Here is a 20787-nt window from a genome sequence, read left to right on the forward strand (position 1 = left end):
GACTGGACAGGGCAGTCTAACTCCCCGTGCCTGGCGTGCTGTTTCTCCCGTCTATCGCCTGAGCCCTGAGCTCAGGACCTCATCCCCTGGGGACATGTAGGATTGAGGCGCTCAGGGACGCCCATTCAGGAAGAGATTGTTTCAACAAGACATCACTCACCAGCACACGCCAATGCTCTTCCTTCCCCTGCCCCCATGCAAAGGCCTCCCCTCCTGGGGCAGGTGTGGGAGTCGGGGCACTTGGGTGTTCAATTCTCCAGCTCAAAGCAGAACATGGACCTGAGCCCAGAAGGCCTTACCATCTTTCCACAGGTCGGCCACAAACTTGTCAGAGGAGGCATTGAGCAGGGAAGTCACGTTGTCATTCAGCGGGTCCATGTTCTTGGTCAGCCAGGCACTCGCATTGTAGTCCACCTGCCAAGGACACCCTGCTGGTCAGAACCCCTGGGAAACTAGAAACTTAGAAACCAAGGCCAGGACCCCAGCCCTCCCATTGTCCTTCCAGATCTTCTGAGGTCAGAGAGGACATGACGTTTATGACCACCATGATGGCACTCTGCAAACACCAATGAAGAGACCAACAGCCCAGGGACCTGTGCCCACATAGTAGGACACCAGCCAACGATAGCCATTGCTGGGAAAGCCTAGTTTCCATTTCATATTCTCCTACTAACGCAGCTGTGGCAGCCTCCCTCCTCCTAAGCCAGCACAGTGGCTGTGAGTTATACAAGATTAAGAGATTTCATGATGGCAGATGCCCTCCAGCCCACATGCAAAATTCCCCCCTCATCATCTTCCTGGTTTAGAAATTAAGCACAGTGGCCAAGCGTGGTGGCTTACGCCGGTAATCCCAGCACTTTGGGAGGCCAAGGTGGGTGGATCATTTGAGGTCAGGCGTTCGAGACCAACCTGACCAACATGGTAAAACCCCATCTCCACTAAAAATACAAAAAAAAAATTAGCCAGGCATGGTGGTGCACGCCTGTAATCCCAGCTACTCGGGAGGCTGAGGCAGGAGAATCGCTTCAACCTGGGAGGTGGAGTTTGCAGTGAGCTGAGATTGCACCACTGGACTCCAGCATGGGCGACAGAGTAAGACTCTGTCTCAAAATTAATTAATTAATTAATGAAGCATGGCATCCTGTTTTCTACTCTCTAATGAGCATAATTTGTAACTCAGAGATACTGATACATGGATATACAGAAAAAGGACATACAGGCTTTTTACATTCCTGATTCAAACGCTGACATGCCCAAAGCCCTAATTTTTATTGTGGTAAATATTAAATGAAAGGAACTGATAATACAGCTTTGCTGGGTTATTATGGAATGTGGGTTATCAGGATAATAGCTAGGCTTGATCTGAGAGAAGACTGAAAACAAATCCGCTGAAAAAAAATCCACTGATGAAGTAGGGAAAAGAAAAGTATTGTCTCTGTATGCTTAAAGGAACATATACTCCCTTGAATATAGGCTAGGAGTTGGGAAACCTTTGGTGAAGGCCCAGATAGTAGATATTTTTGGCTTGGCAAGTCATACAGCGTTTTGTGTTCTTTTTGTTTTGTTTTGTTTTTGAGACAGAGTCATTCTCCGTTGCCCAGTCTGGAGGGCAGTGGTGTGATCTCAGCTCACTGCAGTCTCCACCTTCCTGGGTCAGCAGTTTTCTTGCCTCAGCCTCCTGGGTAGCTGAGATTACAGGTGTGTGCCACCACGTCTGGCTTTTTTTTTTTTTTTTTCTTTTGTATTTTTAGCAGAGATAGGGTTTCACCATGTTGGCCAGGCTGGTCTCAAACTGCTGACCTCAAGTGATCCACCTGCCCTGGTGCTGGGATTATAGGCATGAGCCACCACGCCCGGCCAAGTCATACAGTCTTTGTTGCAGCTACTCAACTCTGGTGCTGTAGTACAAAAGCAGCCAGCCATAGACACTATGTATACAAACAGGCATGGCTGTGTTCCAATAAAACTTTATTTACAATAACAAGCTGTGGGCCAGATTGGATTCTATTGCCACTCCCTGGTAGAGAGCCTTGCCTGTTCCCATGATGCAGTGGGGGTACTGATGAGTCAATAGAATACTACAATTCTGCAAGCCAGACTAAGCTATGTCCTTTGTACATTATCCAGGACCCTTGAGAGCCATAGGGCAAGGGCCTATAGAGTAACAGCCAAGGCATGTTGATGATGATGATGAATACAACTATCATAGATTTCCCTGGCCAGAGGCTGGCAATAGCAAACCCAGGCCGTGACATGGGAGATTTTTGTTGAAGCCAGGTGTGGATGTATTCGTCACCCCATCCCAGTTGGCCCTGCCTGTTGGGTATAACTTGTAGCAGGAAGGATTTAGAGTCTATACAAGAAAAGCAGGCTGAGGCCAGGTGCAGTGGCTCGTGCTCTTAATCCCAGCACTTCAGGAAGCCAAGGCCGGGGGATTGCTTGAGCCCAGGAGTTCAAGACCAGCCTGGGCAACATAGCAAGACTCCATCTCTATACATAATTTAACAATTTAGCTGGATGGCCAGGCACGGTGGCTCATGCCTGTTATCCCAGCATTTTGGGAGGCCGAGGTGGGTAGATCACCTGAGGTCAGGAGTTTGAGACCAGCCTGGCGAACATGGTGAAACCCTGTCTCTACTAAAAATACAAAAATTAGCTGGGTGTGGTGGCAGGTGCCTGTAATCCCAGCTATTTGGGAGGCTGAGGCAGGAGAATCTCTTGAACTCGGAGGTGGAGGTTGCAGTTAGCGGAGATCACACCATTGCACTCCAGCCTGGATGACAAGAGCAAAACTCCATCTCAAAAAAAAAAAAAAAAAAACATTTAGCTGAGCATGGTGATATATACCTGTAGTCCCAGCTACTTGGGAGGCTGAGGCAGGAGGATTGTGTGAGCCCAGGAAGTTGAGGCTGTAGTGAGCTATGATCACACCATTGCACTCCAGCCTGAGTGACAAAGCGAGACCCTGTCTCCAACAAAAACAGAAAGAAAGAACTGCCTGGACATCACGGTTGGAATACATGAGAGTGGCTGCAGCTGATGCCTTACAGATGCATAGACAAATTACGAATAGGACTTGGTCGGGATTTGCTTAGTAGCAGATGCCTTTGCAGTTTCCAGGCAGCCCAAGGTTCTGCCACTCTCAGACTATCTCTGTGCTGAGCAGCCACTGGGGCTCCCCTGAGACAGAGTCCCCTGGGCCCTGTGGCTGGTACCTTCCCAGCATAATGGATGATGGAGAACTCAGTCTTGTCCTTGAGCTGCTTGGGCTTCTGGAACTTGGGGTGGCTGCCCTGCTCCGTGCACAGCTTCTCCACAAAAGACTTGTCCGTGGCTTTGGGGAACCAGCACTCCTCGTCCAGCAGGGCCAGCACCCCTGGAGGGTTGTTCTGTGGGAGACAAGTAGGGCTTGAATCAGAGAGGACACCCAACCTCGGGCATTCCACGAAGAGCTGGCCAACTGTACACAACGCATGGGCATCCACCAAGATCTGATACTGTATTTGCTCACATGTAAAGATGAGTTTATGACCCCCACGCTTCCAAATCTACCCTTAAATTACCCTGTGCCCAATGGACCAGTGTCAGGGAGGGAAGGCAGAACATGTTTGCTGCCGCCCCCTAGTGGGCAACACGCAGACAACATCATGAAGAGTTCATAATTCTTGCAAACGAATTTGTTGCTTGACTTGAATTCACCTAGGGTTCCCGTTAGAAAAGTTTTTTTTGGAGACAGGGTCTCACTCTGTCATCCAGGCTGGAATGCAGTGGTGCAGTCTTGGCTCACGGCAACCTCTGCCTCCAGGGCTCAAGCAATCCTCCCACCTCAGCCTTCCAAATAGCTGGGACCACAGGCTGCACCACCAGGCCCGGCTAATTAGTAGAAACCCTGTCTCTACTAAAAATACAAAAGTTCGCTGGGCATGGTGGTGCATGCCTGTAGTCTCAGCTACTTGGGAGGCTGAGGCAGGAGAATCACTTGAGCTGGGGAGGTAGAGATTGTGCCACTGCACTCCAGCCTGGGCAACAGAGTCAGACTATGTCATAAAAAGAAAGAAAAGAAAAGAAAGAGAAAGAAAGAAAAGAAAAAAGAAAAGAAAAGAAAAGAAAGAGAAAGAAAGAAAAGAAAGAAAGAAAGAGAGAGAAAGAAAGAAAGAAAGAAAGAAAGAAAGAAAGAAAGAAAGAAAGAAAGAAAGGGCAGAGAAGAAAGGGAAGGGAAAGAGGGTAGGGAAGAAAAAAAAAAGAAGGAAAAAGAGGATGGAAGGAAGGCAGAAATTAAAGAAAATATCTTTGATATGAAAATGTGGGTTAATGGAAATTGTAACAGTTCACAAGGATTCAGCTTACAGCCTTTCAGGATGTGGTGATGGATTGGGTGGGGGAATGCTATGCGCATGGGGAGGGTGTGGGGTCCATGTCAGCTCCACAGAGGCCACACACGTGTGCAAGGTGTGACGGAGCCCTGCACACCCACGTGCCCCTCACCGGCCGCTCGATGAGCTCAATGCAGGGCTGTAGGTCCAGCCCAAAGTCGATGAAGTTCCACTCAATGCCCTCGCGCTGGTACTCCTCCTGCTCCAGGATGAACATGGTGTGGTTGAAGAGCTGCTGCAGCTTCTCGTTGGTGTAGTTGATGCACAGCTGCTCGAAGGAGTTCACCTGAGCATATGGCATGGGGGCGGGGCGTGAGGATCTTGGTATGAAGTCAGAAGACAAGGAACCCCACAGAAGCTCCACCTGACAGCGCCCCCATGGCTTGCCCACATCCTGTTCTGCCATCCCAGCACCCAGATAGGACTGAGACCCCGAAACATGCTGCCTACAGTCCACCAGGGCTGGCGAAGTTGACATCACATGGCCCTCACACACCTTAAAGATGCTTATCTTCTCCATCTGCACAACCATCTATGGATGGACAAACCTCATAAGGTACGCTACCGCACGTACAGTGTGGAAGCATTGTACAGATTTGAGAACAGAGGCGCAGACAGAAAGTGACTCTGTAGTACACCTCTTTCGGGATATCTATTAGTCTGAGCCCGGCTGGGTGTGGTGGCTGAAAATTGTAATCCCAGCACTCAGGGAGGCCAAGGTGGGAGGATGACTTGATGTCAGGAGTTTGCGACCAGTCTGGCAAACAGCGAAAATTCTCTCTACTAAAAATACAAAAATTGGCCAGGCACGGAGGCTCATGCCTGTAATCCCAGCACTTTGGGAGGCCAAGGCCGGTGGATCACTTGAGGTCAGGAGTTCGAGACTAGCCTGGCCAACAGGGTGAAACCCCATCTCTACTAAAAAAAAAAAAAAAATTAGCCGGGCATGATGGCACTAATCCCAACTACTTGAGAGGCTGAGGCAGGAGAATCACTTGAACCTGGGAGGCAGAGGTTGCAGTGAGCCAGGACTGCACTACTGCACTCTGGCCTGGGCGACAGAGCGAGACTCTGTCTCAAAAAAAAAAAAAAAAAAAGAATTAGTTGGGCATAGTGGCACGTGCCTGTAGTTCCAGCTACTCAGGAGGCTGAGACAGGAGAATTGCTTGAACCCAGGAGATGGAGACTGCAGTGAGATGAAATTGTGACACTGCATTCCAGTCTGGGCAACAAAGCAAGACTCCGTCTCAAAAAAAAAAACAAGACAAAAAAAAACCCTTCCCTTTCTCTGAGAACTTTCCTCGGACCCATGGGTGTGGATTCATTATCCATATTTCTACTACATGAGGTATTGCAAGCTCCTGCAAACAATTCTTGGCTTGGAGGTGACCATGTAGCCAATTCAGGTGAGTAAGTTCCAAGATTTTGGTTGGAACTATTAGAAAAGAGTTTTTTTTTTTTTTTTTTTGCCAGGATTACTGAGAGGCAGTCTGGAGCTTTGGCAGCCATCTTGCCACCATGAGGAGAGAGCCTGCTTGAGAATGGAGTCAAAATGGAGGAAGGCAGAGAGAAAGAGAGAAAGATGGTGGAAGATCAGACTGCCTGCAGGATCCAGCTGCATGTCTGGCCTTCTCGGTTCCAGAAACCAATGCATTTCCAGTTGGATTTCTGTCCTTGTACCCTCAAGGATCCACCCTTAACTAGTCAGCCTCCTACCCTACCGTAGCCATGTACGTGACTTTCTCCAAAATCATGATTCCTCCAAGAAAAAGCCCCATCTCAGAGAACCAAGACCACAGCTGTTACGATCCCACCGAGCTGTACCTCAAAGATCTCAAATCCAGCTATATCCAGGATCCCCAGGAAGGAAGCCCCTTGCCGATGGGTCTTGTCCAGGGCTTTGTTCACGCGGGTGAGTATCCAGCGGAAAAGGCGCTCATATGTTGCCTTGGCCAAAGCCTCTACAGCAAAGTCAGCCTGCAGAGGGGAACCAGGGGAACCTGGTTATTCTCACTGGGCTCCATTTTCACATAAGCCAGGCTGGTGGTGAAGACTGTTATTCTTGGCTGGGCACAGTGGCTCACACTGTAATCCCAGCACTTTGGGAGGCCAAGGCCAGTGGATCACTTGAGGTCAGGAGTTCAAGACCAGCCTGGCCAACATGGCAAAAACCCGTCCTACTAAAAATACAAAAAGTAGCCAGGCGTGGTGGTGCATGCCTGTACTCCCAGCTGCTTGGGAAACTGAGGCAGGAGAATTATTTGAATCTGGGAGGCAGAGGCTACAGTGAGCCGAGATCACACCACTGCCCCCCACCCTGGATGACAGAGCAAGACTCTGGCTCACAAACAAAAAACAAAAAACAAACAAACACGAAAAACCAGACATGGGACTTTGAATATTCTAGTATTGAATAAATGAGGCATAAAGAGATGGATGGGTGGATGGATGGACAGATGAATGAATGAATGGAATGACAGGTGGATGGGTGATGGATGACTGGACAAATGGACAGGTCATGGATGGATGAATGGACAGATGGTGAGTGAGGGATGGATGCACAGATGATGGGTGAACAGATAGATGGGCAGATGAGTGGATGGATGGATGGATGAACAGACAGGTGAATGAGTGGATAGAAAGATGGATGGATGGACAGATGCAGAGGCAGACCATGGGTGAATGGATTAATGAATAGATGAATGAGTGAACAGGGGGGTAGATGGATGAATGGATGGATGGGTGGGTGCATGGATGGGTAAGTGATAAGTAAATGGCAGGTACATCATTACCTGTTCTTTTGTCTGAGCTTTCTGTACCACATCTCGCCCAACCTTGATACGAGGAGTGAGGATGGATCTAGTGAAATCCGTCACATTGATTCCCATGAGGTGGCAAACTTTCTGAGCAGCTGGATGGAGAAAAGAAACATCTTGAGTGCATCACAAAAGAAAGAGCTTGGCAAGAAGGCACATCACACGGGCTATTTGAGATCTGTGAATACACTGGGTTCTCTTGGGGAAATGGGACCCACTGACCGTGAATATAGTCCTAAAGGCTGCTGTCATTAGTGGTCACACTCCCCAGTATTTTGCTGAGAGGCAGTGATTTGGGGGGAGCTGAAGTATGCCCCAGTTGGGGGTTCAGGGTCAGGTAGTTCTAGTTTCAAGTCCCTGTCCCTTAACACTTCCAAGTCATGTGACTTTGGAAAAGCTCTTTACCCTCCCAGAGTCTTGCTTTTCTCAGCTTTAAAAAGGGTCAGCTCTTCGGTACCTAGTTGGTACCCAGAACTAAATAAGGTAAAATATGTAAAGTCCCTGAGAGAGAGAGGGAGGGGGGTGGGGGGAGAGAGGGAGAGGGAGAGGGAGAGGGAGGGAGAGAGAGAGTGAGAGAGCAAGAGCGAGAGAGAGAGAGAGAGATTAATTTTTTTGGAGATGGAGTCTCGCTCTGTCACCGAGACTGGAGTGCAGTGGTGCGATCTCAGCTCACTACAACCTCTGCCTCCTGAGTTCAAGCAATTCTCCTGCCTCAGCCTCCCAAGTAGCTGGGATTATAGGTGCCTGCCACCACACCCAGCTAATTTCTTTTGTATTTTAGTAGAGATGGAGTTTTACCGTGTTGCCCAGGCTGGTCTGGAAGTCCTGAACTCAGGCAATCCACCCACCTCGGCCTCCCCACGTGCTGGGATTACAGGTGTGAGTAATTTTGTTACTGGCCCCTGAGATTTATTTAATAGTTACTAAGTATTAAATAGTTACTAATAGTAACATTTATTGAATAGTTACTATTCAATAAATATTTGTTTCACCCTTCCAGGATATGTGTTACAGCATTGTTTGCAATAGCAAAATGCTAGAATCAATCTAAATTTTTTTTTTTTTTTTTTTTTTTTTTTTTTGAGATGCAGTCTTCCTGTGTCTCCAGGCTGGAGTGCAGTGGTGCAACCACTAGCTGGTCCCTTAACATGAAAATAGCATTACATGCTGCTTTGCATGTGCAAGGCAGAGTAAATACAGTGATTTCAGGATTTTTTCCCCCATCTCTTGGCAAGAGTGCTTTTTCATTTCTCTTTCCCTGAGGTCTTTCCTTGGCATCTGGATTCCGTTAATTTGCCAGATTTAGGGACTCTAATACATAACACACACCTGAGAATGAAACTGCCACTGCAAAATTATAACTGAGACACTGAACAGGATCTGACCTAACCGACTCCATCTTGCTTCTAACCTCCAAGCTCCACTGGATGTAAGCTGAACTAACTTTGGGATGAACTTATAGTTTGTTTATATTTATTTATTTATTAAGACAGGGTCTCATTACGTCATCCAGGCTAGAGCATAGTGGCACAATCTTGGTTCACTGCAATCTCCACCTCCTGGGTTCAAGTAATTATCCTGCCTCAGCCTCCTGAGTAGCTGGGATTACAGGTGCCCACTACCACACCCAGCTAATTTTTGTATTTTTAGTCGAGATGGGTTTTCACCATGTTGGCCAGGCTGGTCTTGAACTCCTAACTTCAAGTGATCCACCTGCCTCGGCCTCCCAAATTACTAGGATTGCAGTCATGAGCCACCACGCCCGGCCTCTTAGTTTATAGTTTAAAACACAAGAACCCTTTCCCAAAACAAACCCCCTTCTTGCCTGGGGACTAGACTGCCTTTGTAGGAATAACATATTAGCCTAAAGATTAGAAATTACGGTTTAGGAGTTCTGTAACTGGAGGCTACAAGAGTCTGACCCTCCCTAAATTGCTCCTGGGGATAACATCACTAATGTAAAATCTAACATCAGTGCTTGAGATATTTTGCAGACCCTGGCACCAGGTGGATCATCTGACACCACCCAGATCGAGAAACTGGCTCATCTGATCTGATGGCCTCTGTCCAGGAACTGACTCAGGGCAAGAGGACCGCTTCGACGCCCTGTGATTTCATCTCTGACCCAACCAATCAGCACCCCCAACTCACTGGCCTCCCCCTAACCACATGATGCTTAAAAACTCTGATCCCTGAATGCTCAAGGAGACTGATTTGAGTAATAATAAAACTCTGCTCTCCCATGCAGCTGGCTCTGCGTGAATTACTCTTTCTCTATCTCCATTCCCCTGTCTTGATTAATTGGCTCTGTCTAGGCAGTGGGCAAGGGAAACCCAGTAAGCAGTTGCAAAAGATTTGATCAAGGTGGGCTCTAGGGAGTGGGAAAAAGCAACGCAATATACAGCCTGGGCCGGGAAATAAGAAACCTAAGTTTTGCTCTCAGCTCAGCCACCAACAAGCATGGTGGTAGCCATGCCAGCTTCTCAAAACACAAAATACTATTTATTTGTGGGTAGGTTTATCAGATTTAGGGGGAAAATTACAGGATGCTCAGTTAAACCTGAATTTCAGATAAACAAGAATACTTTTTTGGTATAATCATGGTCCAAATGTTACAAGGGACATACTTAAAATTTAAAAAAAGGTTTGTTGTTTACCTAAAATTGAAATGTATCTGGACATCCTGTATTTTATTCGGTACCCCTAATTCTCAGGGCAATTGAGGTCTGTCTCCCCAGGAAGACCACAGATACTGTAAGAAGAGCTATTCTTGTGTCATTTCCTGCTGTATCCCAGTGGCATATTGCAGGGGCTTGAGAAATATTTCTTTAACAAAACAATTAAGTGGAGTATTTTAGAATAGATGGTCCCTCAGGATCTGGTCTGGTCACTATTAGGGGCGGGATGTGATGACTCTTGCCTGTAATCCCAGCATTTTGGGAGGCCAAGGTGGGAGGATCACTTGGGCTCAGGAGTTCAAGATCAGCCTGGGCAACACAGCGAGACCTCGTCTCTATTAAAACTTGCAAAATTTTGTATTTTAAAAAAAAGAACAAATAAATAAAACTATTAGTTTTTTTTTTTTTTTTTTTAAATCCCTGCACTCTGATTCAAGAACTTTCCACATAGGGTCTTGAGCAGTGAAAAGTTTGCAAAAAGAAAAATGAGTAATAAGAACCTAGTCCAACTGTTGTTAAAATCCCAGATACTTTCGCCTTGAAAAACAACCAATGGTTAAATGTTACCCTCCCCACCCCCACAACCCCAAAGTCTTTGGTTATTGGTAAAAGGTGGCAAGTACCTGTGTTATCTGGCATGGACGCCTGGTCTGTGTTTCTTTCCTTCTTGAAGACGATATTTCCAAGCTGTAGGACTGATGACACCACTTTCAATATGGCTGAGGTGGGGAGAGAAGAGCAGAGCAGACACAAAGGTCAATGCCAAGGTACCCTGGAGTTTTGGAGCCTAAAGCCACTGGGGACCCAGAGCCAGCCTACATCTTTCCTCTGAAGAAACTAAATTCTAAGCTCAATATTTTCACATGGTTGCTTAAAACCTTGCATTACAATGGAATGCCACACAGCAGGGACTGGCAAATTATAGCCCATGGACCAAATCTGGCCCACTGTTTACTATTATAAATAAAGTATTATTGGAACACAGCTATACTCATTCATTTACCTACTGTTTATAACTATTTGCATGCTACAATGGCAGAGTTAAAGAGTTGCAACAGAGATCGTCTGGCCCACAAGGGCTAAAGAATTTACTATCTGACCCTTTACAGAAAATGCACTAGGAACCTCTGCCACAGAACAGTGAGAATGAATGAGCTACAACTACCAAAAACCAAAACTGATATATTGGGGCCAGCATAGTGACTCATGCCTGCAACCACAGCACTTTGGGAGGCTGAGGTGGGAGAATTGTTTGAGGCCAGGAGTTTGAGACAGCCTGGGCAATGTAGGGAGATCCTGTCTCTAAAACAAAAATACCCCTGATGTATCTTCCAGATACAAACACGGAACAAAAGAGGACAGATGGAAACAAGAACGTACTGCCTAAGTCCACATATTGACAGTCCATCCAAGAAGAGGCAAAACTAATCGATGTTGTTAAAAGTCAGGAAATTGATTATCCTTAATTGAGGGAAGCTCCGAGAAGGTGCATGTGGGAACTTCTGTGGGGCTGGTGGCATTCTCTTATTTAAAATGGATTCTAATTACACAGATGTGTTCAGTTTATGATAATTCTTTGCACTGCACGCTATGGCATACACAATTTTCTACATGTAAATCTACGTCGGTAAAAGGCTTTTTGAAATAAAAACCCTGTACTTCTTACATACTCTGCTGGGTGTACAAGATGCCCATGTTGGGAGGAAGAAAATATACATTTGTTTTTACTAGTTGTCCAGGTGTCTCCAAACAAAAACGCTGTGTTCCCAAGATACTTGGAATGTCTCTGACTCCATACTTAGCACATGTTACTGTTAAAATAGTTTCTATGTCTGAAATCCCCACAAGACCATGAGTTTCTGGAGAGTGGGGGGCCTGCCCTTATCATCTTTGAATTTCCAAAGCCTAGTCCAGGGTCCTGATACACATGGTAGGGAGGGAGAGAGATGGATGGATGGTAGGTGGAAGGTGGATGGATGGATGAATTAATGAATGAATAAATGGATAGAGGATGGGTTCATGGATGAATGGATGAATGGGTAGATGAATGGGTGAATGATGGATGGATGAGTAGAGGATAGATGGATGAATACAGGATGGATTGATGGATGAATAATGCATGGATAGAGGATAGATGGATGATGTATGGATGGATAGCTGGATGGATAGAGGATGGATGGATAGATGGAATGGACAGAGAATGGATGGATGGACGATGGATAGACAGATAGAGAATTGATGGATGATGGATGATGGATGGAGGAATGGATAGAGGATTGATGGATGGATGATAGATGAATGGATGGATGGACGGATGATAGATGGATGACGGATGGATGGTAGATGGATGGATGGTAGATGGATGGATGAATAGATGGATGGATAGATGGATGGATGGAGAATGGATGATGATTAACGCACATTCTTGGCTTAGCTTAACTCAGGTACAAATCACCCAGAGTTCTGGCTTCAAATCAGTCACTGTGTTCCAGGAACAAAGCCTAGAGATCCCAGACTTCTCTGGTTCCTCAGGCCAAACCAGACATCACAAGGCCCATAACAACAGCTATTCTCACACCATGGAGTCCTTGGCCCAGCTCAGCAAAAGGACCCAGCTGCTGACCACCCACCCATTTGCTCCCACTCACTAAGGCAGAAAGCCTTCCACCCAAAATGAATGAAGCTGCTGTTCACAGGACTTGGAAAGACACTTCCTTTTAACCGTAACATCTATGAAAGAGGCTTTGTAAACTATGAAGAGTTGTACTCACAGTTTTAAAAGTGTAAGTTTAAAGTAAAGATTGCTGAAATGCCTGCACAGCCCAGGCAAGCCGGCCAACTCAGGGTTTCTCAATCTTGTCACTGCAGAAATTCGGGGACAGATAATTATTGTGGGGAACTGTCCTGGGTGTCATGGGAAGTTTAGTAGCATCCTTGATCTCTAACCACTAGATGTCAGTGGTGGTTACCCCACCAGAGTTGTGACAACCACAGATGTTGTCAGACACTACTAAATGTCCCCTGGGAGGCAAACTCATCTCTGGCAGAGAACCACTGGTCTACAGGAACAAAGCCAACTAAGGAGGACTGTGGGGACCCAAGGAGGCCACAAACCCATCTGAAGGGGCCAGCAGCTACTCCGTCATAGCCCAGTATTGCTAGAACTTCTGATTTTTCCAGATCATGGAAAGCCGGAGTTTTTATGTGACGTCTACCCATGGTTTTTTTTTTTTTTTCTTTTTCTTTTGAGACAGAGTCTTGCTCTGTCACCCAGGTTGGAGTGCATTGGTGCAATCTCGGCTCACTGCAACCTCCGCACTTCCCGGGTTCAGGGGAATTCTCCTGCCTCAGCCTCCAGAGTAGCTGGGATTACAGGCATGTGCCACCACACCCGGCTAATTTTTCTATTTTTAGTAAAGATGGGGTTTCACCATGTTGGCCAGAATGGTCTCAAACTCCTGACCTCAAGTGATCCATGTGCCTTGGCCTCCCATAGTGCTGGGATTATAGGCCACAGTGCCCGGCCTACCCATATTTAAACTTTAGGAACCAATTTTTAAAAATTTTGAAGGTTGTAGTGGCCGATCTCTCCTGTGGGTTCAGGAACCAATGGTTTGCACTTTCTGCTATAGTTAATGTAATTCCAGAAATGACAAAAGAACGCCACCACTCCCAGGCCATAAGAGATGAACCTTGGGGGCAGAGTTAGCAGACAGCAAAGAAGTAAACCAGTGAAGAGACACAACACAGCAAGGATGGTGACAGCTGGTGGCATCCTGGTGCGCTGCTGCAAAGCATGCATTCTGCAGTTAGACAGTCCTGAGTTCAAATCCCAGCTTCGCTTCTTATAAATCTCATCATCTTTGAATTTCCAAAGCGTAGTTCAGAGTCCAGATACACATGGGGAGGGAGGGAGATGGATGGATGGCAGATGGAGGGGGGATGAATGAATGAATAAACGTATAGAGGATGAGTTCATGGATGAATGGATGGGTGTGTGGATGGATGGGTGGATGGGTGATGGATGGATGGATGGGATGGATGGATGGGTGATGGATAGATGGGGGATGGAAGGATGAGTCGAGGATAGATGGATGAATAGAGGATGGATGGATGGATGAATCATGAATGGATAGAGGATAGAGACTCTACATGCATCTCAATAAGTCCCATGAGCCTCAGTTTCCCTATCTGCAAAATGGAGATGGTAACAGTAGTATCTACTTCATGAAGTTTAGGTCCTGTAAGATGCTGAGCAAGGGCCTGACCCAGTAGGCCAGTAGGTGGTAAAGAGTGGAAGCCACCTATATTAGGTTGAATGTTGGTCCTTCTAAAATATGTCCACCTGGAACTTGTAAATACAGCCTAATTTGGGGGGGTGGGTAACACTTATTTTTTTTTCCTTTTTGTGGGGAATGGGGTCTCACTATATTACTCAGGCAGGTCTTGAATTCCTGGGCTCAAGCTCTCCTCCCGCCTCTGCCTCCCTGAGAGCTGGGAATACAGGCGTGAGCCACCGCGTCCAGTCTGAATGTGGCCTAATTTGGAAAAAAAGGTCTTTGCAGATGGAATCAAGTAAAAGATCTCAAGATGAGGTCATCTCGGATTAACCTGGTGGGCCCTACATTTAATGTCAAGTGTCTTTATGATGGACGGAAGAGAAGATCCACAGAGTAGAATGTCACATGAAGGAGGAGGCAGAGACTGGAGTGAGACAAGCCAAGGAAAAGCCAGGAACAGCCAGAGCCACCAGAAGCCAGGGCAGAGGCAAGGAACAGATCTCCCTCAGGGCCTCCAGAAGGAAAACATCTTATCTCTTAAAAAAAATTTTTTAAAAAAAAAATTTTTAGTAGACAAGGGGTCTTGCTATATTATATTGCCCAGACTGGTCTTGAACCCCTGGCCTCAAATGATCCTCTTACCTCAGCCTCCCAAAGTGCTGGGATTACAGGCATGAGCCATTATGCCTGGCTCCTGCTGACACCTTGATTTCAGAACCCTGGCCTCCAGAACTGGGAGAGAATAAATTCCTGTTGTTTTAAGACATCAAGTTTGTGCTCATTTTATACAGTGGCCTTACACCTCTCTTCTTACTGAGGAATAGGAAACAGGGCTTTCCAACACCAGACATGTGTACCACCAGGGGTACACAGGATGGACGATTTAAGTGATTTTATTTTTTATCTTAAAAATTAGGTTTTTTTTCTAATATGTTAGAAACAGTTTAACCAGGCCAGGCATGGTGGCTCATGGCTGTAATCCCAAGGATTTGGGAGGCTGAGGCAGGTGGATTGCTTGAGGCTAGGAGTTCAAGGCCAGCCTGGACAACATAGCAAGACCCTGTCTCTACAAAAAATTAAAAAATTAGCCAGGCATGGGCTGGGTGTGGTGGCTCACACCTGTAATCCCAGCACTTTGGGAGGCTGAGGTGGGTAGATCACAAGGTCAGGAGATCGATACCATCCTTGTTAATATGGTGAAACCCCGTCTCTACTAAAAATACAAAAACAAAATTAGCCAGGGGTGGTGGTGGGCACCTGTAGTCCCAGCTACTTGGAGGCTGAGGTGGGTGAATGGGGTGAACCTGGGAGGCGGAGCTTGCAGTGAGCCAAGATCGAGCCACTGCACTCCAGCCTGGGTGACAGAGTGAGACTCCATCTAACAAAACAACAACAACAACAACAACAAAAAACAACAAAAATTAGCCAGGCATGGTGGTGCATGAGGGTATCTTGAGCCCAGGAGTTCAAGGTTGTAGAACCAAATGTGGTGGGGAAAATCCTGGTCTCCCCTGGTCACTTGGAGCCTCAAGAAGCTCCAGCCTGGAGCCTGACCCACCCACTTCTCCACAGGCCCCTTAATGGAGGGTTTGGAAGGAGCTCTTGGTTTATAAATGGGGTTGGTGTACATTTGGGACTAAGTTGGTTCCCATGAGAGCTGGTCATTTGCATGCCATCATCTGAATGCTTGCTCTGTGTACCATCTGCTTCATTATTTGCTTAACCATTTTCTTTAAATTTATCTCCTTCTCTTTCCTTACATGTATTTTAATGGAAAATTTTCTCTATCTTAAGTGAAAAATAATCTTCACTTGCCATAAATAGATGGCAATTATAAATATAAATACAAGGAAAACAATATTACCAAATTCTAGCTAGATGCTTGGTCCTGCCGAAGGTGCTGGGCCTGGGATCTGGTCTCTGTGGTTAAAGCAGAAACTGGCAAGTGCCAATGTACACTGAGAACACTGGGGGCTGGGCATGATGGCTCACTCCTGTAATCCCAGCACTTTGGGAGGCCAAGGCGGGCTGATTGTTTGAGCCCCAGAGTTCTAGACTAGAGAATACTGGATAACATGGTGAAGCCTTGTCTCTACTCACCCCTCCAAAAACCAAAACAAACCAAAACAAAAAAACCCCAGGTCAGGCATGGTGGCTCACGCCTGCAATCCCAGCAATTTGGGAGGCCAAGGCGCGTGGATCATCTGAGGTCAGGAGTTTAAAACCAGCCTGGCCAACACGGTGAGACCCAGTCTCCACTAAAAATACACAAAAAATTAGTGGGGCATGGTGGTAGGTGCCTGTAATCCCAGCTACTCGGGAGGCTGAGCCAGGAGAATTGCTTGAACCCGGGAGGCAGAGGTTGCAGTGAGCCGAGTTCGTGCCACTGCACTCCAGCCTGGGTGACAATAGCGAGGCTCCATCTCAAACAAAACAAAACAAAAAAACCCTAAAATGAAAAATTAGCCAGGCATGGTAGCACATGCCTGTAGTCTCCATGACTTGAGAGGCTGAGGTGGGAGGACTGCTTGAGCCTGCAAGGCAGGGGGTGCAGGGAGCTGAGATTGCGCCACTGTACTCCAGCCTAGGTGACAGAGTGGCGTGATCTCAGCTCACTGCAGCTTTGACCTCCTGGGCTCAAGTGATCTTCCTGCCTCAGTCCCCCAAGTAGCTGGAGCTACAGATGTGCACCACCACACCCGGTTAATTTTTTGTATTATTTGTAGAGAAGGAGTCTTGCCATGTTACCCAGGTTGGTCTCGAACTCGACCTCAAGTAATTTGCCTGCCTTGGTCTCTCAAAGTGCTGGAATTACAGGCGTGAGCCACCATGCCCAACAAAACACAATTTATTTATTTATAATTATAATTATTATTATTATTATTATTATTTTTGAGATGGAGTCTTGCTCAGTCGCCCAGGCTGGAGTGTGGTGGTGCGATTGCGACTCACTGCAAGCTCCGTCTTCCTGGTTCATGGCATTCTCCTGCCTCAGCCTCCCGAGTAGCTGGGACTACAGGCGCCCACCACTATGCCCGGCTAGTTTTTTTCTATTTTTAGTAGAGACGGGGTTTCACCGTGTTAGCCAGGATGGTCTCGATCTCCTGACCTCATGATCCGCCCGTCTCGGCCTCCCAAAGTGCTGGGATTACAGGCGTGAGCCACTGCGCCCGGCCCCAAAACACAATTTAAATGATCTCATTGTTTTCTTTCACAAGAATAGACAATAATTTAATAAACTCTATATCAATCAACCTATTTTAGTTTGTTCCAGTTTTTTTTTTTCTGTTTTCTTTATTTTTTTGTAGAGACAGAGTCTCACTATGTTGTCCAGGCTGGTCTCGAACTCCTGGGCTCAAGCAATCCTCCTGCCTCAGGGTCTCAAAATGCTGGGATTACAGGCATGAGCCACTGTGCCCAGCCTGTTCCGGCTTTTTATTATTTAAATAAAACTATACTGAACAGTCTAGTACATTAAGAAAAAAGGATTTAGTAAATGTCTGGCACACAGCAAATACTTAACCATTGTTCATTGTTATTTAAAAGCAAGATCAGAAGCAAAACCGAACCCATCCTAAATAAAATGAATCATTCTTGGAGAGCCTATGTCATTCAGACAAGGAAGCTATCAGCACTAGATTCTGATGTGGGACCCTGGCCGAGACCCACACACACCACCCATTTGTCAACTGACCCATAGAGTCTTATTTTTCTAGACCCCAAGTTATCTTCGGAGGAGCTGCCCCTCCCCAAATGTAGCATTTCAGCAACCTCAGTGCTATTCTGCGGCTCCAAACGGGCGTAGGCGTGGGAAGGAGGGGAAACTTTCCACAATTCTGTCCTGGTATTCCCCAAAGAGATTAACCTTGAACACTGAGGCACATCTAACCCAGAAGGAAAAGTGTTTCTGGAAACACAGTGTCCTGACCAAGAATTTCTTTCTGAGCTGTCGTGTTCTCAAGACCCAGCATGTTTCTTGGCCATTGGTTGGGTGATTTTGATCAATATCAATCGATCACTAGAGCAACCCCTCCAGGAAGAGCCTGAGTAAAACCACTGCTTTGATCACTCTCCCTCCCCTAAACTCTGCCCACATGTTCCTGATGAGGCCAACATCTTTATCTTCAGCTCCAAGAATCCATTCTTAGGGACCGTAATGAAATCACCCTGTGCTTTCCACAACCCTGCCTATGCTGCATAGCTCAGGAATGTGCATATCAACCAATCAGAGTCAATGACACTCCATTCAGGAAGTTAAGCTGGGAATCTACTCTGTTCTTTAGACATAAACTCAAAGAATTTAAGGGCTGGAATCCAGCCATGTCGTTGTCAACAAACTGCATCCTATAGAGAGACATTGTAGTCAAGAGAGAGATAGAAGACAAATTAGGTTCTAGAAACATCTTTTGAGCACCTAGATCTCACTATACCTGAAGCTTGAATTCCTGAACTTTTTTTTTTTTTTTTTTTTGAGATGGAGTCTAGCTCCATCTTCCAAGCTGGAGTGGAGTGGCATGATCTTGGGTCACTGCAACCTCTGCCTTCTGGGTTCAAGCAATCCTCCCACCTCAGCCTCCCGAGTAGCTAGGACTACAAGTGTGCACCACCATCCCTGGCTAATTTTTTTTGTATTTTTAGTAGAGACAGGGTTTCACCATATGGACCAGGTTGGTCTCGAACTCCTGACCTAAAGTGATCTGCCCACCTTGGCCTCCCAAAGCGCTGAGTTTACAGGCCTGAGCCACTGCGCCCAACCTCTCTGAACTTTTCAACATTGTGAGTTAGTCACTTTCCCTTTGGTTTAAGCCAACTTGGGTTACTTGCAATGAAAAGAGTCCTAGTTATACAGCCACTTTTCTACAACACAAAACACAAACAAACCACCTAGAATGAAATTAATTTTCCTCCTTTTTTTCTTTTTTAATGGAAAGTGGGGAATTCAGAGAGCAGAAATCTGTCCTGACCAGAGAAGAATTCTTAACAGGTTCCATTGGTACCCAGGCAGGCTACCCTCTAGATTCAAGGTGTGAGGCTTACATAGCTGCTCCTCCTCACTGAAACCCATGATCGCCATGGCCTCCAAGGTTTCCTGGAACATCTCATCATCCTGGGCTGCTGGGATGGGCACAAAGCCATTGGAGAGGAAGGTGTAGTTGTTGAAGCCCTCCAAAAGCAAGTCACCTAGAAGGAGAGGAAGAGGGCTCAGGGTCAACAAGACACGCTTCTAATTTCAACATGAGATGGAGATCTGGTCAAGGGTCTGGGCCATCATAATTCCTTTCCCTTTCTCAAGGCTTGGACCGTTTAAAACCCTCATGGATCATCATGTAGACAACCATACCAACCACTGCCAGCCTTGCACAGTGGTGTAGGTTGTGCACTGCTCCAGCAACTGCAGCTGATATCCAGCCTTGGTTCTGCCATCTACCTGGAGGGAGGAATGCCTTTACCTCAATTGTCCAGAGGCACCCTGCCTTCAGAGACAAAGTTGTCAGAAGAGTTAGATTGACCTTTACTCATTTTTTTTTTTTTTTTTTTTTTTTTTTTTTTTTGAGACGGAGTCTTACTCTGTTATCCAGGCTAGAGTGCAGTGGTGTGATCTCAGTTCACTGCAACCTCCTCCTCCCAGATTCAAGTGATTCTCCTGCCTCAACCTCCTGAGTAGCTGGGATTACAGGCGCCCGCCACCATGCCTGGCTAATTTTTGTGTTTTTAGTACAGATGGGGTTTCACCATGTTGACCACACTAGTCTTGAACTCCTGACCTCAGGTGATCCACCCATCTCGACCTCTCAAAGTTCTGGGATTACAGACGTGAGCCACCACACCTGGCCTTATTCATCTATTTATAAAATTTTTATCAAATTCAAACAGGCACATGAGTTTTAAAAATCAATGACTACTAAAGGTTTATAAAGAAAAATAGCATTCACCAGTCACATCCCTTCTCCAACTCCTACCTTACTCCGTAATACCTGCTTTTTAGCTCTTTTAGCTGCTTTTTTTCTGGCAGTTATCACTCTCTCTCTGTAGAATAGGCTTGCTATATATACTAGCCCATTATAATGTATATACCATTATGTATTATATATAATAGGCCAAGGGTTCCCCAACCCACAGGCCATAGACCAGTACCGGTCCATGTTAGGAACTGGGCCACGCAGCAGGAGGTGAGCAGCAGGTGAGCGAGTAAAGCATCATCTGTATTTACAGCCGCTGCCCATCGCTTGCGTCACTGCCTAAGTTCGGTTTCCCATCAGATCGGCGGCAGCGTTAGATTCTCATAGGAGCGCAAACCCTATCGAGAACCGTGCCTGTGTGCTCCTTATAAGACTCTAATGCCTGATAATGTGTCACTGTCCCCCATCACCCCTCGATGAGACCGCAGGAAAACAAGCTTCCAATGATTCTACATGACGGTGAGTAGTATAATTATTTCATTACATATTACAATGTAATAATAAAGTGCACAGTAAATGTAATACACTTGAATCATCCCGAAACCATCCCTGCCACCCTGCCCACCCAATCTGTGGAAAAATTTTCTTCCAGGAAACCAGTCCTCAGTGCCAAAATAGGCGCTTTTGGCCTATTGAAAGACCAGAGGCAAAGCACAATCGCTGTAATAAGCGATTTGTCA

At 46.4% G+C, this 20787-nt stretch overlaps 1 protein-coding gene across 3 annotated transcripts in view; it reads right to left on the reverse strand.

Annotated features, from left to right (window-relative positions):
• MYH11 (myosin heavy chain 11) overlaps positions 1–20787 on the reverse strand; it is a 154550-nt gene that overhangs the window by 49627 nt on the left and 84136 nt on the right. For all 3 annotated transcript variants that reach the window (XM_007986503.3, XM_073015192.1, XM_007986493.3), the window contains exons 9-15: positions 19185–19328; positions 10491–10586; positions 7166–7284; positions 6198–6350; positions 4486–4659; positions 3216–3389; positions 300–414 (exon numbers count right to left, since the gene is read on the reverse strand). In XM_007986503.3, the coding sequence (XP_007984694.1) occupies positions 300–414; positions 3216–3389; positions 4486–4659; positions 6198–6350; positions 7166–7284; positions 10491–10586; positions 19185–19328 (975 nt within the window). The remainder of the gene's footprint in view (positions 1–299; positions 415–3215; positions 3390–4485; positions 4660–6197; positions 6351–7165; positions 7285–10490; positions 10587–19184; positions 19329–20787) is intronic.

Source organism: Chlorocebus sabaeus, chromosome 5 (assembly GCF_047675955.1).
Source record: "Chlorocebus sabaeus isolate Y175 chromosome 5, mChlSab1.0.hap1, whole genome shotgun sequence".
Lineage (NCBI taxonomy): Eukaryota > Metazoa > Chordata > Mammalia > Primates > Cercopithecidae > Chlorocebus > Chlorocebus sabaeus.